This window comes from Phoca vitulina, unplaced genomic scaffold (genome assembly GCF_004348235.1).
Source record: "Phoca vitulina isolate PV1807 unplaced genomic scaffold, GSC_HSeal_1.0 scaffold70, whole genome shotgun sequence".
Lineage (NCBI taxonomy): Eukaryota > Metazoa > Chordata > Mammalia > Carnivora > Phocidae > Phoca > Phoca vitulina.
Genome location: NW_022589773.1, coordinates 6,098,604 through 6,116,885, shown reverse-complemented (window position 1 = coordinate 6,116,885; position 18,282 = coordinate 6,098,604). Strand labels below are relative to the sequence as shown.

General features: G+C 44.5%; 1 protein-coding gene across 7 annotated transcripts in view; it reads left to right on the top strand.

Annotated features, from left to right (window-relative positions):
* PTCH1 (patched 1) overlaps positions 1-18,282 on the top strand; it is a 59,093-nt gene that overhangs the window by 8,335 nt on the left and 32,476 nt on the right. For all 7 annotated transcript variants that reach the window (XM_032392885.1, XM_032392893.1, XM_032392890.1 and 4 more), the window contains 5 exons: positions 12,136-12,325; positions 15,424-15,493; positions 15,588-15,679; positions 17,076-17,274; positions 17,575-17,696. In XM_032392885.1, coding sequence (XP_032248776.1) covers positions 12,136-12,325; positions 15,424-15,493; positions 15,588-15,679; positions 17,076-17,274; positions 17,575-17,696 — 673 coding nt within the window. The remainder of the gene's footprint in view (positions 1-12,135; positions 12,326-15,423; positions 15,494-15,587; positions 15,680-17,075; positions 17,275-17,574; positions 17,697-18,282) is intronic.

Here is an 18,282-nt window from a genome sequence, read left to right as displayed (position 1 = left end):
TCCATGTCTCTTTGCCTGCCACTCTTGACCCTCCCAAGGGGTGTAGAAGAAGCCAGGTTGGGCGATGGGCTGTATCAGATACACGGACTGCCGCTTGGAGGCCCCAGAAGATGACAGCTTCCAGATGTACGAACCGCCGGATCCGTTTGTTTGGATTATGCACCACAGCTGATGGCGAGATTAACGCTGGCTGGACAAGCTATGGGAGATTTGTCTGGTTTCCACAATACTGTGTTTATATTTCATTGGGATTTCTCCTTCAAAGCTGACCTCCCCGTGACCCCCGGAGCTCTGTCCACTCAGGCCAAGCTGTAACTTGTCTGCCCTTCTTCTCCTGTTGCGGGGGGGGGGGAGGGGGGCGGGTCACATTTGTGCAGCGGAAGGGGTTGCTTTCGTGGTTTACCACCCCCCCACCGCCCCAGCTTCATGCCAGCTATCTGCCCAGATTTAGACCCAGAAGAGTAGTCTATTTTATGGGGGTGGGAGGTAGGGAAGGTGGAGGGGGTTTGATTTTTAAAGGTCTTTTTAGCTTTTAAAACAAATACGGAAATATTTTAAAATTATTATGCAGGAGACCATATTTAATAGAGGCCGATTTGCGGAAGTATAGCATTTTAGCTCAGCACTAGTTTGATACTATTTTGAAGAAAGACATCCCTAAATAATCACCAGACCTGTGTGATTCTATTATTATAATACTGTTTCCTTTGCCCTTCACTGGCTCCCAGAACCTCTTCTCCCTCCCCCTCTTCTCTCCCTCCCATCCTTCCTCCCCCCCACCTACTCCTAAACTGCCCTAATCATTTCCTCCCAGTGGATCTCTGGAGTTACTAGTGTGAAATCTGAAATGGTAGTAAATCTGGTTAATCACAAACTGACAGGAGGGAATTAGAAAATGTATTATTTCTAACCAGCTGTGGGAGATACCAAATGCAACGCTGCCATTTGCATCCTTGAGGTTCTTATCTTGGTAAGGGTTGGTTCCCAGACCTTACTCTTTGATGGGGTCTTGTCAGCAGAAGATGCACTTCCCCTATTGAAGAGTCATGGCATTTTTATGGACTTTTGAGGTGCCTTAGAATTCATTGACAAATGGAGTGTAAAATAAGTCTTGGTCCCCTGTGTTTAATGTGTTGTGTGAAATATGGAAGAATTGGGTCCTTTAGCATTTCTTGAGATGGTAAGTGAAATGTAAACCAAGACATTCCCACCCAGGCACCATACTTCAGGTTCTCCCTGGATGGAACTCCCACCAAAGCCAAAAGGAACATGGAAGAGGACAGATTTCCTTATCCAAATTTTGGTCGACTCTGCCACATTAGATGGTCCATCCACATGAGAGGTCCCAGAGAGCAGAGGGTTTTGCTCATGAAGGCACTTCCAGCAGTTCATAATGAGAAAACTCCTTGGGATTTTCTTAGTGGGAGCCTTCCTTGACTACACAGATATCATCAGTGTCATCAAAATATAAGCACTTTTATTACTTGTTCTTTGTTTCCAAACTCTGAATTTGGGTCCTTCGTGATAAAACCTATTGGATTTGTTTCCCTTAAACTGGATTTAGGGTTGTTTTTTTCCTTTACATGGCAATACCCATTTTTCTATGTGTGTGTATCTGTAGGTTTGACACAAATAATTCCATTTTCCAAAACAGTAGAATGCTGCCATTGAGAAACCCCTTGACTGTTGTAGAGAAAGATAGAGGAAAGAGGCATCCTGTCCCCAGTCCCTTCAAGACTATGACTATTTTGTTGTATTTGGGTTTAGAGCATAGTTGGAAGAACTATGTGTTAGGGAACCTGTGTCGTTGGTGGGCAGTCAGGTACCTGCTAATGAATGACAAGTTTGTTGTTGGAGAGATTTATAATGTGGAGGCAGGACCTTATTTCTAGAAACCCAGGTGTGAGTTGGCCCAAATAGTCCACACTGCACATGGGTCCCAAAACACCACTGGCCGTGAAGGTGAGACTAGTGAGAAGCAAGTCTCTGTGCCACCACACAAGCTTGATTTATTATCGTTAAGATAAATGAAGAGAAACGGTAGGTTTCCCCAGAAACTATCAACCGAGAGAGTTTTCAGTTATTGATGAAACATGTACAGAAGTAAGCAAAAGGAACTGGAAGTGGGCTTTGTTAAGTCAATGCGCATGATTTTTTTCCCCTTAAATCATTGCTTAAGGGCTTCTGGCCCCTAGCTCAGGAATCCTGCCCAAAAATGCCAGATGTATTACACAGTCAAGTACTGCAATGTAAACACTGCTCTGTGCCATGAGGCAGGGTGGTCCATCTCCTATTAAAGAAGAGCGAGATCGGGAGGGAAAGAGAGGTAAGCTCTACAGTGGCTCAGTAGTGGTCATGGTGTTTGGATTTTTGCCTGTACGGTCAAGATTTGGAACTGCAAAAACCTAGATGAATTAATACTTTTTACTGGCAAACAAAAGCCACTTGAATTGGGATGCCAAAGAGAGCAAGATGTGGCTTGGATAATGTTGCTTCACTGGGTCAGATAAGTTTATAAAATGTTGAACGGAGTGGGGAGGGGCTGATAGGAACAAAGCTGTTGTTTTCATAGCAGCATCGGTGAGCGTCACCCTTTTCATCTGCTGTAAGTTAAATTGCAAGGTGGGTGAAGCGAGGCGAGGAGAGAGCAGCTTCTCTCACCACCCTCTCCTGGGTCTGAGAAAGCCTGCTGGGTCGGTGCACCTTCTCTGTGTGTACACCTAAGATTGATCACAAAGCTGCTCTGGTGTTTTGTAGCACTGGGGGGCAGCCCAAGATATATTTGCAAAATAAGTGGACTTCCAGTTTGCTCCCAGTTTCTAGATTTCAGTAAAGCATCTACTAATGATGATCCTTTGGAGGTAAGAGAGTAACTGGCCACTTTGGGCTGCCCCTCCAGTAAAACATGTTTTTACAGTGCTGTAGGCGATTCAGGGAAATTGGACCGCCTAGACATTATCTGTACATCCAAATAATCTCATACTAAGCAGTCCTTAGACTGACTACATTTAGGGTTTTTAAACATTAATATGAAGGTATTTTGTGAGTTAGAAGGAAATGGGGTTTCAGTTTGAACTTGGGGAATTGTTTAAACAGCCTGCAATAATATTATCCTGATTTTAGAAGTCCATACTATAGAGTGATCTGAGAACGTTGCTTTTAGAAACAGTGATGATAAAAATGGGAATTTTGAGATTAAGGAAAATGTAGGCTTCTTGACTCTCTACCCCTCCCCCAGCACTTTTTTTTTTCTGTTTTGAATTCTCCCATTTCCCCACCCCCATTCCCTGATTTCCTTTGCTCCTTTAGGGGACAAATCAGAAAACTTCACAAAATAGACGTAAATATCACACAATGTCTTTTTAAATGGAAGTTTTCTAAGAGAGCATAATAAAAGAATTTTCCCTAGCTGCCTAAGAAACTATTTTTCCTCTTACCTGGCTTTTTTCCCCATGAGGTTCATACATTGTTGCAATAAGTTTAAAAATGATAAATATGGTGCCATCATTTTAGTCCACACATGATCCAGAAAAAAAAGAAAATTGCACATGTTTAATACCTTGCTTAATTGCAAACAAAGCCTGCAATTTGAGAGAATTGGGATTAGGGCTAAATATCTATTAACTGCTCTTTCTAGAGATTTGGGGAATAGGATGACCCTTTATTTTCTTCTTTTTTTTTTTTTTTAATAGGCTACAGTTTCACATGGCTCCCAAAAGAAATCTCTCTCCCTTTTTGTTTCCCACACCAATTGATTTATCATTTTGCTTGCAAGCAGATCCAGAATGTTAGGGCAAGAACACACTCACTTTTTTCTCGTAACTTTTTTGTTGCGGACCGAAACCAGTTGACTTGAATAAATTTTTCTGAGGCCTGAATGTAGCCAGCAACGTGGAAAAATCTTGCCATTCAGGGCCGTCTGAATGTACATTTCAGCCACACAGTAAGCCGCATTGGTAGGCACTGGAGTGCTAAATACAACCATTTTTCGAAGCAGCCAGTTAGACAGGTGATTAGCATAATTAGCACGGAGCAACCATACATATGGTAATGCTGAGTGTGTAAATGCCAGCTGCGGTGTAAAATTTATGTCAGGGGTCGGCAGGGCTGTGCGAAAGTATTGTGTTCCAGCTGCAGGTCAGGGCCGCCAAAGCTTACCTCCTTTTCTCTTGTTGGTGAATACGCCAAACAGAAGAGAAAGACAGAAATATAACAGATACGGCTTTGATGGAACAGCCCAGTTCTGTGCAAGAGGGACTGTTCTATAACACACACACACACACACACACACACACACACGCACACGCACACACTTGCAAGAAATCCCATTGCTTTCTCTATTGATCGTGTTTACTTCATGCAGGGTGCACGTGAGTGGCAGCCAGGATGCGGGTTCCGGTAGGTAAAAGGGCCAAGTGATTTCTTGGGAGGAAAAGTTTCAGTCACTGAATTTTTAAAAGGCGTTAAGAGTTGTTCCTCTGTTTCAGGCCGTCCTCTTACTGCCCAGCCCCCACTCCTGCCCACATTGTTTTCCTTCAAATAAATTGGAGGCCTCCCCCACTCCATGGGATAGGACCATAATATAAGGTTCCAACAGCGCAGTTCTCTTCCCAAATTGCTTGCCTGGTTTTAGCAAAGGACTAGAAGTTTCTTTGTGTTGTTTTTCTGGGGCAGCTCCGCTTACCACTCCACTTAGGGCCACTGTCAGACCCATTTCAGTAGGGCTCTTGCTTGAAAGGAGGACGGTCTTGAATGGCCCACACCCTTGGAAGTGCATGATGGGGGAATTTATAGCTGTACCGAGTTCATGCATTTTGCACTCAAAGCACTTCTCCTGCTGCCCCCTCCCCTTTTCCAGTTGGTGGCTATGAGGAGTGGTGGTGGTGACAGAATATAGGTCGCACCATGCTGACCTGGTGATGAAACTTCCTCACAACACCAGGGGGTCCTTATGCATCTGCCCCTAATCCAGCTAATCCTGATGGCAACAAAATCCTGAAAGTACCCCCTGGGGAGGGTGTGGGAGCTAAATCAGGCCAGCCTGATGTTCCTCAGGGCCCCCGGAGCCTGCCCGTGGAGGTGGGGACTCACATTGTCTTCTCCCCTGTGCTGCTCAAGGAGAAGGCCGGTACAAAGAGGCCTGGGCCGGACAACAGCAGGAAGACTGTTCAGAGCAGAGAGGTGATGTCAGCCCCCCGCAGAAGCTGGGAGAAGGGAGCCTGGGTTAATGTTATTCAGCAGCCCGAATGCTGGGCTAGAAAGCCCCACCACCGAGCAAGCACTTGGCTTTTGTTGTTGTGATTGGGTTGTGTGGTTTTTGTTTTTTTAATGAAGATTTGAGGAGGCCTTAACTAAGAACTTGGGACTTGATCACAACACTGTCTCTGGTCCCGGGTTCTGCTTCTTGGTCCAGCATTGCCTCTGATTGAGCATGCTGCTCTGTGTCAGACCCTCCCAGGCTTGCTCAGCTCCTGCAGAAGGACAGGACTTGGGTTTGCATCTGCTTGGCTTGTGGACTTGAGCATTCCAGGTGAAATCATGGTAGGGCCTGGGACAGTTCACACTGGGCAAGTACGCAGCTTAGGCATAGAGCAGAGCTCCATTCTGTTACATCCCGCTGGATGCCAGGAACATCCTTGAGTCCGCAGGCTGCGACTTCATGCGGCCTGTCTTTGGTGGGGTTGACCGCAGCTCTCATTTGCCACAGCAGCAAGTGACTGAGGAAGAATGGGTCTCCCAACAGATGCAGTGTCATCTTGGGAGCTGGTGGCCCTGGAGAGAATACCAGGTGGGGGGGAGCTGTGGCAGGCGGCAGGTCCAGGGTGGACACAGTGCTGAGCTGACCTGATCGTGTCCGACAGGGTGAGCGGGCAGCTTCAGGGAAAGCCATTCAGAGAAGCAGCCTGGGCGGTAACAGATGGCACCACAAACAGCTGGTGTGGGGGCTTGTGGCAGGCGCATGCTCAGGCCCGCTCCCCCTTCTACCGAGTTCCGCCCTCCTTACCACCCGCCCCCCCCCCCAGGCTGTCCCTGGGGAGGTGTGGGGATGTGTCCTGCTCTTGTCTTGTTTTTGTGGTTTTCACTCACTGGGCTCACTTCATGAAGGCAAATTCTCTTTGGGCTATCTGATTCTAGCACTTTCCCATGGCAACACCCAAGGGCACAATCCCACGAGGAGAAAAACAGCCCAGAAGCTTAAGCAGCAGTTGGCTAGTCATGAATAAAAGAGATGGCTGGAAGAGTGACTAAAACTCACAGCTCAGGAGTTTTCAGCCAATTGCCCAAATTACGGAATCTTCATTTTTTTCAATTTAGAAAATGAGCTGGTGCTAATAATTTTGCAGTTACACCCTTTTGGAGATTTGTAGTTTTTCACCCTCACAATAACTAATCGCAACATTGAAAGAAGGACCTGAAGTAACTAAAAGGGAAGAAAAAAAAATCTCTCTAGAGGCTGTTAGATAATTCATGGGATTAATCAAATGCAAATGCTCAGCTTGCATATACACAGACCCCATTTTCCTAATTGGACTCTGAGTGGGTACTTTTCAGGCTGAAAGGGTCATTTGTTTTGACTGATTGACTTTTTGAGGCTTTGGGAAGAATTAATATCTTATACAGATGACTGCCTGTTCCCAAGGCTCTGTATTGAGGCTGTTCATTCATTCATTCCTCTGACACGCTGAGTGTGCGCATGCGCCTAGTGTGCCGAGGTAAGTGGGCAGCAGGCAGTGCCTCCCTGAAAGGACTTGGAATTTACTGGGAACAGCACTTCGTTTGGTCCCTCAGATCACCTTTATGTGGATCACAATAAGCTTTTGCTAAAAGCTTTTTGCATGAATGCTGCAGGCGTTTATTAAGCTCTGCACAGAGGCCATGCTGAGGAATGGTACACAACGGGAGAGCATCATGAGGGGAGCATCTCTCGTCTACCATGGATTGGAATAGCATTGGCCCAGAGGTATGGACCCCCGGGTGGAATGGTTTCCCGCCTGTTCTGGCCCTTCTTCACCTTGGAAAGCCGTAATGGTTTGATTTAGGGAGGAAAGGATCAGCAGAGCTTCAGCAAGAACTTCTTTGCACAACTGATGCTTTTTACCCCACCTCTTTCGGAGAATTGGCTTAAGCCTCAGATTTCTAGAGAATTTGCAGGTAAAGAGGCATAAGACGGCTTGCTTTCTGTGTGCCCTCATCTCTCTGCCCCCCTCTAAGGCCCCTCTGGGGACCAGAAGGAAAACGGGGGCCTGTCCGCAGCCACCCAAAAACGATCTCCTCAGTGGCGGTAAACACTCTGGGAGACAATGTTGTTGTCCTTTAAATAAAAAATACCAGTTGTTTGTCCCGCGTAATATTTTTCGAGCATTCTAAAAGCTCTAGCTGTGAGCTTGATGTTGTCAGGTATATGGAATTTGGCTCTCCTAGAGGTATATCCTCAACAAGTGCTCAGGAGCCACAAGGCTCTCAGGGAAGTTGGACGCAGGATTGAGGGTCAGTTCCACCTCCTATCAGCTGGGTGACCTTGGGCCAGTCAACCAAACTGCAGCTGCTTTTCCTCTTCTGTAAAGTAAGGGTGATGCGACATGCCCTGTGATAAATGAATAAATGACCAGATGAATGGATGCCTGCTCAGCACCTGGTTAAGGGTGTGGGAAATTTCCCACACATTGTTAATACTCACACCACCTTACGAGGTTAGTTGTAGCATTTTCATCCCATTTCACAGAGATGGTTACCGAGGCCCAGCTGGGTCAGGGACTTGTCACAAAGCTGCGACTCAGAACCCAGCCCTTCTGATCCTGGTTCTCATCACCTGACTGTCCAGTCCAGCTTGGCCCAGCTTGATGGGGGAGCAGCACTGAGCAAAATATTTATAAATAGGTAAAGAATGCATGTGAAATGGCTTTGCAAATGCAAAACATACACAAATTTAAAAGGCTGTTTTGTGTCCCAGGATCCCGAGATAACATTTTTCATGAGTCTTATTCAAAGAGTTTGGTTGTTATTTTATATAAGTTAAAAGTTGTTGCATTTGGAAGAAGGAAAAGAATATAAGAGGACCTCGGAATATGATGAATATGCATGTTATTTTTGTAGTGAGCTTGTTTTTCATTCAGATCCCTACCAAGCAGCTTTCATATTTTTCTCCTTTTGTCACATGGAAGTCTTTAATTGTACCTGTTCCGTGCAGAAAAATTAAGAATTAGCAGTAAACTCCAAAAAGGGAAATGGGTAAATATTGTCCGAGTATACCTACATCTACATCACAGATACTGAGTATTACGGCTCATTCTGCTCAGTAGTCAAAAATAATCATGCAGTACTTCATGAACAGTAGACTATTTTTTAAATAATAAAGAAAGACCTTGACTTTGAAAATGGGACAGAAAGGGAGAAAAACCATTTCCCCCAAACTGCAACCTGTAATTTCAGCCACTTGAAAGGGGTTCTGTAGGGCTTCCTGGCAGGTAGAGCTTCACACTGATGCCTGATGAGGAAGACTGGCTAGATAAGGAACAGCCCTGGGCTGTCACTCAGTTGTGATTTCGGATAGGCATTTATTTGCTAGGGTAGTAGAAGTCAGGTGAGTCCATAAAATCGCTCTGTCCAGAAGGGTTTCTGTTTCTGGTAGCTTGTTCCAGAGCACCGTGGGCAAATGCTGATGTAAGAGCATATGACGGCTGGGGCACCTGGGTGGCTCAGTAGGTTGGGCGTCTGCCCAGGGTCCTGGGATGGAGCCCCGTATCGGGCTCCCTGCTCCGCGGGAAGCCTGCTTCTCCCTCTCCCACTCCCCCTGCTTGTGTTCCCTCTCTCACTGTGTCTCTCTCTGTCAAGTAAATAAGTCTTTAAAAAAAAAAAAAAAAAAAAAAGCGTATGAAGGCTGTGCCGTTTGTGAAACAGGTACACCCGAGAAGGAGCTAAGTCCACCAGCGCAACCAAGTGAATGACGTAATTATGGCCTCACCGAGTTCCAGCCACACTGGCCTCCTCTCTCCTCCTGCAGCAAGCCAAACAGGAGGTCTTTACACTTGCTGCCCCCTCTGCCCAGGCACTGGTCCCCCAGCTCACGTGGCATCACCATCTTTATTTCTTCTGTGGCACTTGTCATGCCATGAGATTAGCTTATTGATGTGTTTGTCTGCTGCCTGTGTGCTTCACTGGCCGGCAAGCCTTTTGGGGCAGGGAACACGCCAGTCTCACCCCCCCATAGCACCCCACTGTAGAGCACACGACGGGCACCTTCGTACGCTCGCCGGATGAATGAATCCTGTCGAGTAAAGTGGATGTCAATGAAACTTTTTTAAAGTTACTGAATAATTTTGCAAAAACATGCATATTTGGTCAAATATAAGATGAAATGTTAAATAAAATATGGCCGTGTAATATGTAAAAATAAGTCGAATTTAACAGTACCCGAAGGTAGGATACAGCTTAGGTGGTTGAGGACACTTCAGAATTCAGGGTCTTTCAACTCAGTTGCTCTGTCTACCTACGATGATAGTCTTGTCTCGGTTGAAACTGGTTGTCATTTAGCAAAATATTAGATTTATCACTAGAGCAAAGAGATGAACGAACAAAAAGATTTCCAATTCCAGAGACATGACAAATACCTTAATTAAAAAATATCCATTTATTTAAATATACATCTTAAACCATCTAAAAAGTGACACTATAAAGCCCCTGGGGTCCATTTTGTATGTTGTAGGAAATAGCATCCTTTCTGAAAACCCCTGTAATAAAATCACTGATCTGTTGTGAGGTTGGTCTGGAAGAGTGTAGATCATTCTTTTCAGGAGCATGAACCTTGTATGTGATCTTTATTTTCGTATGCGCTCTTCGCTTGGGTCTTCACCTATTTCGGCTATAGTCACAGGCAGCTGCTCTTAGGCAGGGGAGAGGAGGATGGGGGATGTCCGTGGTCCCCCTTTGTTGTTACTCGTTTGTTTTTACCTCGTGGTTTTAATTCACCTGAAGTTAAGCTTCAGGAAAGATAGAAGGAAGTAGGACTTTGTAAGCAGAACGAGGGATCACGCGCTATGCCGATGCTTGAGGATCCCGGGGAAATACACAGGATTTATAGGTGTGGGGCATTGATGTCATATAGCCAGAAAAAAGGAAGGAGTTCAGCTTTTTTTCCCCCCGAAAAGTCTCTTTGGAGCTCTTTGGCTTGGAGCTCTGTAGCTTTTCAGAAGTGACCTCTGGACTAATAATTGGCTTTTTAGCCTCAAACAGCCTTTTTATCTCCAGAGAATGTGGATTGAGTCTAATTCAGTTCACTAGTTAATTGGTTGAAATAATGCATTGTGATTCCTGCCAGAAGGAGCCAGACCCTGCCTGCAGGCAGCTTTAGAAGAGCATCCTGAAAAGGCCTGTGACTTCATGTAAATTTATCCTTTGTTGCAAGTTTCCTATGTTTTCCTGTGGTCTTTCTTTAACTTCAAATTGGTTGCAGGGTCCTCAGCAATTCCCCAGGGCATCTGTCAAAGTTTTCTGCACAAGGAGTCTTAATACTTTGTGTAACCGATTGATCATTTCCCCCTCTCTGCCCCTCCCCTCTCCCCCATGCCCGCCCCCCCCCCACCGTTGCTCCTCCTCTTTGACACACCCCACAGTATGTTCGGCCTCCCCTCACAGTATTCCGCAGTGGCCTTGGCCATCTGCATGGACCCACACAGATGATCCTGCCAGTCTGTGAATCTGGACTAGCTTTCCTAATGAGGGCATTATTTGCTTTTTAGCCTGCCCCCTTGTTTATAAAATATGCCAAGAGAACTAAACAACCTGCTGTTCCCAATACTTACTTACTTGCCCAAACCAAATGTTTATGTCCTTGAATACTAAATTTGAAGAAAAAGGATTCCTCCTCGTGGGAAAGCTTAGGATGATTGTTGAAGGGTCTTTCTACACTGCAGCTGAAGGCCTGTCTTTCAGTAAACATGCAACTTATCAGTGACTTCAGGAACTATTCAGACTCACTGTTCAGACTCACCAGCTAGGCTTGGAGTGTGTGTGTAGGGAGAGGGAAAAGGGGGGGGGTGCTGTTCTAGGATATTCTCTCACTCTGTTGCCTTCCTGGCCCCTTCCTGAACAGCCCCTTCCCTGTGACCATATTGGATCAAAGCACCCTCTCCAAGAGCACTCTCCTCAACCGCATCCCCACACACCTACCCTGTTGGGAACTGCAACTCCCTTCCCCCCATACCTCCCAGCCAGGTGGCAGCATTCTGAGCTTGGCTTGTTCTAAAACCATAATTGAAATATAACGTAGGACCTGAGAAAGAAGACAAAAAAGCAGTTTGCAGTACCAATGTCCCTTGCACCTTGTTGCCCTGGCCTATGGCTTGTCCCACTGTGGTCGACCTGCTGGAGAGCCGGTTGGTACTGGGGCAGGGGTTCTGGCCCCAGCAGCAGGTTCAGAATCATGTGGGGGAGCTTCTGGAACACAGGCTGCCTGTCACGGGCAGCTCAGAACCTGGCACCTTTGTTTCCAGGATGCTGACCAGGTGAGTGATGGAGCCAGGACCTAGAGACTGGCCGTCCGGGCCATTGGCTGATACATTTGCTTCCTCTCAAGTACATCTGATGTGAATCACATTATTTATCTTCTCCTGGCAAGTTTTGTGCTAAACTTTCCTTGTTTCTTTTTCAACGGGGAGAAACATTTCCTTGTTACCTTTGCTAGATTATTTAGGAGAAGAGTGTAAATCGAAGCCGTTTATCTTGAACTGGGCTGCAGGGGCACATTGTTTACACAAGTGAAAGAAATTGTAACAGGGGTATTTGGTCTGGTCTGCAAGGAAAAGGTGTCTCAAGTTTTCCCTCCCCCTCCCCCTCCCCCTTTATACATATGGTGTATTAGTTAGAAGGTGCACAAAGCACGTATGCATTAGATTTGCATATGCAACGAGCAGGACAGTTGTTCATCGGTTTAGTGAATATTTTTTATGTTTTTTATTGGTGAAATGAACATTGCCAATAATCATAAAGTGAATGTTACCCACCCCCCCCCAAACATCAGCCATATGTTTTCGTGAACAGAGAGCACTTATCATGTATCGTGCACCTCTTAGTGAGATAACAGGACATGAATTCGTGGGGATGTTGCTGCTCTAATTGAAACCTGTACGTGTTTGTCAGTTGGTGGACGAGTAAGTCGTGAATTAAATTATACTCGCCAGAAGATTGGAGAAGAGGCTATGTTTAATCCTCAACTCATGATTCAGACCCCGAAAGAAGAAGGTGCTAACATCCTGACCACGGAAGCTCTCCGACAGCACCTGGACTCAGCACTCCAGGCCAGCCGAGTCCATGTATATATGTATAACAGGTAAGCTGGTGGGAAGAAGCTGCTGGTTTTAGTAAGTTACGTTACCCTGGAAATATGCTTAGAGTGTTAGTTCAGATAGTTTTCTAATGAAGTGATTTTTTTTTTTAAATCTTGATTTTTGTTTTGGTAATAAATCAAATACATGATAATGTATTTTCAGTAAGTATCTTGGCACTATATACCCAAAATGAGTATGATCCTTCAGGCAGCCATCTGGGGGGCTATACACCCATTCTGAAGATGTTTCATTGCTTAAGATATTTTTGGAGCAGTTACAGTTGGAATTGCTTTTAGTCAACTTAAAAAGAATGGGAAAAGAAAAAGTAAGAACTTGCTTCTGGTTTCTTCGAATTCCGCACAGTTACTGACAGTTGGTATGTGTTACAGTGTATGTGGCAGGTTGAGCCACTCTGGTGAATTCTTACTGACAGGAATCATACACAGCCTCACAAAATATTACCCTTTAACTTCATAGCTAAGTTAACAGTGCTGTGGGTATAGTAAAAACATACAGAGACTACTGGAGCAAAACTGACAGTCCTTTCTCTTCTCTATTTAAACAGTGAGTTATTCAGGGCAGGGACCACATCTCTTGTCCATCCTTGCACCCCAGCATTCAGATCAGGGTGGGCACTCGAGAGTTTGACGATTGACTAACTGCCTAGATTGTAAATTTGAACTGGGTCTTCTCCCTGAACTATTGAGATGACTATCACTAAACCTAGTTTTCAGGAGACCACTGAGTTAGCATTTACCTAACCCCATCCTGTCCCTCACCAAGGCTTTCAAGCACTTCTTCTTCTTTTTTTTCAATTTATTTTAGAGAGAGAGCACGAGTTGGGGGGAGGGGCAGAGGGAGAGGGAGACAGGGAATCCCAAGCAGACTCCACGCTGAGCATGGAGCCTAACACAGGGCTCGATCCACCACCCATGAGATCATGACTTGAGCCAAAACCAAGAGTCAGATGCTTAACCGACTGGGCCAGCCAGGCGCCCCTTTGAAGCACATTTTAACTGAGTGGTTGATAATACATTTTTTCACAGGAGAGGGGAGTAAGTGGCCCTGTAGACATAGTCAGTGGCCAGGGAGAATGAGGGGAGAGAATAAAAGGAAAATCTGTACTTGTCACTGCTACAGTAACCTCTACTCTCCATGGCTTAACTGGATTGGCTCTAAGACCCACCTTGCTGGAGACAGAGCCCTAGGGTCCAGCATGAGTCACACGCTCTTGTTTCCTCATCTGTAAACTAAATTACTGATCACTTGTGGTCTACTATCCTCAGGAGGTCCTGAGAACAAAATGAGATACATGTAATGGATGAAAGGGAAAACGTAAGGAGGTATTCTAGCACTTTCGTCAGGCTGACTTGACTAGCGAGCACACCACGCTCCTTTCAACACATCCCTCCCATTCTGTAGAGGAAGCAACTACCCAGTGCAGTTTTGCAAAATTAGTAAGTAGAGGCCCTGTAAAGAACCTGGAAATGGGCATTCCAGGGCCACTGTAAGCATGCTGACCCATTTTTAACATAATGGGACCCTATCTTGAAGGGACTTGTCACTAACACACTTAAGGAGAAGATGTGAGTGTCTGTACCATAAAATTACACTCTTTATCTGAGATGGAACCGAGAACATTTATGCGTTGGAATGAGCTTTAAAGAACACCTAGTTTAACCCATCTCATTTTTTAGGCGAGAAAACCAGGAATTAGATCAATTAGAGCATTTGTCCAAGTTCATACAATTATTAAACATTAGAGCCAGGTTTCAAACCCTTTCTTCTGGCTCCAAGACGGGTTTTTCTAATGCACAGCCATGCCCTTGAAGGAAGTGTAAATGAGTTCACCGACCAAGTGATATTGAGGACCTCCTCATGCTAGATTTAATTTATTTTAGAGAGATGCTGTGTGGAGTTCAGTATGAACATATACATAGATGCCTGAGTAGGTGGGTGGGTGGATGAGTGGATGGAAGGATGGATGAATAACTTGAGCCCTGCACTCAGGAACTGACGGTCTAGTTAGAAAGAGGGAAGACATCAGTGTAGATGGGCACATACAAAGCCAACCACAGGCACCCCCCGGCCCAGGTGTCCAGATGTCAAGCAGATCGGACCAGCAGTGCCCTGGAGTTCAAGAGAAAGGGGTGATTTTCAGTAGCTCTGGGCAAAAAAAGCCTAGTGGGAGGGGTGGCATTTCATTGGGAACCCTGCAGTATAGATGTGAAGGTTCCACAGGGAAGTGGGCTAAGTCCAGAACATTCCTTTGGGTGACCAATACAAAAAAAAAAAAGGAGACCAATAAAATAGAGCAGCTTAGAGAGACTTAAAAACATTTTTTTCTTCATCTGGTTTTCCCATCCCCACCCTTTTCAAATTTCCTCTTTGTTTCAAGTTAAGTTTATCTCCCTGATGCACTTGGAAAGGCATGGGCTTACAGAGCATTTTTCTAGAGTTGACAGAACTCTGTAATAATAGATAGGTGATAGATAATAGAGGTAATTGTTGATCAGTATATTTAATATCATTTCTACAGAACAAGAATAAAAGACTGTAAAGTAGGAAATCTGTCTACCTGGCAGTGTTGTTTATAGCATTCATGGTTAAGAGCAGAAGTCATTTTGAACACTATCTGTTAATAAGGACATTAACTGCCAGTAAAAAAAAAAAGTCAGTAATATTTTCCTACCTGAATATATGTTAATGTATTATAAACCTTACTAATTAGTCTCCACTTATTTTGAATTTGTGATAATTCAACTCTGAATTATCTTCCCTGAAGTTGTTCAATGTATGTAGAAAAGCAGATTAATGGTGTAAACAAGATTATTGGGAGAACACTTAAGAAAACAAGACTTTTCAAGTACTTTGGTAACATTCATTTACATAAACACCCAGATGTTAATTACAATTGAGTATTATCTATTCATTAAAGCAAGCTTGTTGAGTCTTTACTTGGCAAAAGTTGTGCTCGTTTTGACAGATACTTAAAAGTGATAGAAATTGCAGTTTCTATATGTTCTATAGTTCCGATTTTGCACTGATTTCCTTACGTTACTATAATGAGAATGTTTGTCTCTGCTTTTTCTTTTACTAGGCAGTGGAAATTGGAACATTTGTGTTACAAATCCGGAGAACTTATCACAGAAACAGGTTACATGGATCAGGTATATTTTCTTTTTTTTTTGCAAGAAATTCTCAAAAATTCCTCAGTGGTATGCATTAGCCTAACGTGTGGCCTGTTCTTTTTAACTTTGACAGATAATAGAATATCTTTACCCTTGTTTAATTATTACACCTTTGGACTGCTTCTGGGAAGGGGCAAAGTTACAATCTGGGACAGCGTACCTACTGTAAGTGTGTGATCTTGTTTTCTGATGTCTGTGATTTCTAAACTTTAGAATGTTTCAGATGCTCCTTGATCATTGTTTATTCTGTTTCAGTTTTGAACAAGAAATAAAAACATTGAAATTCCGTGGGCATTTTTTGAGTGAATAGCTGGGGGAGAGGGGATGTCAGCAGAATGTTTTTCCTCTTTTCAAAAAAAAGTTCTGAAGGCACCAGTAAATTTCATTCACTTTTACCAACCTATTTATATGCAAATAAAATGCAAATTCTTTCAGAGTATGTATGATTTTTAACTCTTTAATAAAATGTTTGCAGTTTTGCTGACCAAGCACTGCCATATGTTTGAGTTCTTTTCTAAGGAGAGAGAATTTATTAGTGCGTACGTATCAGAATTAAATATATTGAGTTAAAGTTCAAGATCCTCCTGCAGAGTAAAATACTAACCTTTCTTTGGATCACATTAATGACATTGAAGGGGGAAATCCGCTATCTTTGAAGGCCATGGTAGGGGATGCTTCACGATTTAGCAGTTGGATATTATATACACCGCATCATTTAAGGAATAATTGTTAATCAGTGTAGACGTTTTCAGTTAATTATGCAAGAGTTCGTGCTTGGGTTATTGTTTCTGTCCTGGCTTACACATATCTGCAAAAGCAATTTGCAGTGGCCATACCCTGACCTTCAGTGTACAGTTTTAGATGGGAAATAAGGGGTTTTGTGTTTTCTGGTTGGGAGATTCTGAATAATGACTTCAGCCTGGTTAAGCAGCTACAGTGTGGTTTGAACCACATAACAGGCAGCCAAAAGCCTTTCTGGTCTGTCAACAGCACAAATTCAAAAGTGAGTGTGGGGGGAAGTGGCCCTGATGGTGGTGATGGCAGAGGCAGCAGGGGGCTTTTGGGGTTGACTGCCAGGCTGTCAGAGAGAGCTCATAAGTATGGGATTATTGAAGGTAATGGAGATCAAATATTGTGATTGATGACATTTACGAAGCATTTATTAGGCTGGCAAGTGCTAATTTGACATTGTGATTCCCTCTTCTTCCCCCCCCCCCCACCCCCCTTAATTTTGGATCTCAGTCTTCTGCTTAGGAGCACCCTTCGGCAAATTTTGATTTCAGGTATTAAAGATGACGTATCAGCCAGTAACGAGTCTTTGATTTCTTCATTAATTTACAAGCTCTCTGCTTGCCATTTCCATTCATGAATTATTTTCCTGACTCAGGTTTGCATACTGATCCCCGGGAAAGGAGCATTCGGCTTCTGTGCCAGGGTCTCCCCGCGTTGCCGCACTCCCAGAAAGCCTAGTGCGATCTGGACGCAGTATATACGATCTGCGCAGGCTCGGAGGCTTGGAAAAACCTCTTTTCATGGTCTCGCCTTCTAATTTCTTTCACAGAGGTAAGCCTCCTTTGCAGTGGACAAACTTTGACCCTTTGGAATTCCTGGAAGAGTTAAAGAAAATAAACTATCAAGTGGACAGCTGGGAGGAAATGCTGAATAAGGCCGAAGTTGGTCATGGTTACATGGACCGGCCCTGCCTCAACCCGGCTGATCCAGACTGCCCCGCCACAGCCCCCAACAAAAACGCGACCAAAGTGAGTACGGTCATTGATTCTGCTCCTGGGGGCCGAGAGGAGAGCTTGGTGTCTTCCTCCGTAATTCCTAGTCCTATTATTTTCATTTTTAAGATTTGATTCTCAACGACCTTTTTTTGTCTATGGAGCTAAGTTTGTTTATAGAGCTAAATTTTGCTGTAAGATTTGCCGTACGCCTCTCATTAGCCTTGTTATTAATGTTCTCTCTGAAACAAATAAGCCCTTAATGCACTGGATTTTAACAAGGCATGTGACCTGCCTACTAATTCCCGTAATTATGTGGCTGTCTTTTTATTTTAGCCTCTTGATGTGGCCCTTGTTTTGAATGGTGGATGTCATGGATTATCCAGAAAGTATATGCACTGGCAAGAGGAACTGATTGTGGGTGGCACGGTCAAGAATAGTACTGGGAAGCTTGTCAGGTAATCCAGCACAAGGAGGAAAAATCCAAGCCATCTCTTTTTTTGTCCTTTGCTCAGAAACCACTTCCCTCCTGACATCTGCGAGTGTACTTGTACTAATATTTAACTGTTCTCCTGGCCAGCAGTCTGGTGTAATAGAATATTAGGAAATACTAGTGGACCAGACCAGCTCAAAAAACTGCCTTGTGGGGAATTTTTCAGGGGGAGATTGGCTGTTTTCATCAGGACTGTAGTTAGTGACTGTAAGACTAGAAGATCGATTATGTAGAAAGTGGGGGCAAGCATAAGGCGGGCAGGCAACAGTGGTCAGAGCAATAGGGTGGAGAGGTGTGAGCTAAGCTCTGTCCCAGACTGACCAACAACTGACGGCTGCCGAAGAATTCTCCCCTGTGCCCTTACGGACTCCGCTGGGTCAAGCGTCAGGTGCTCTCCGTCTGAGATCCCTCCCTTGGGAGAGCCGTCGGCTGGGATTTCTGCATAGGCGAGCGTGCAGCGCCAAGCCCAGCGTATCTGGTCAAGCTATCTACTCCCCTACCCTTCCTGTTTCACTGAATAGAAACTGAGAAAGGAAATTGCTTATTAATTT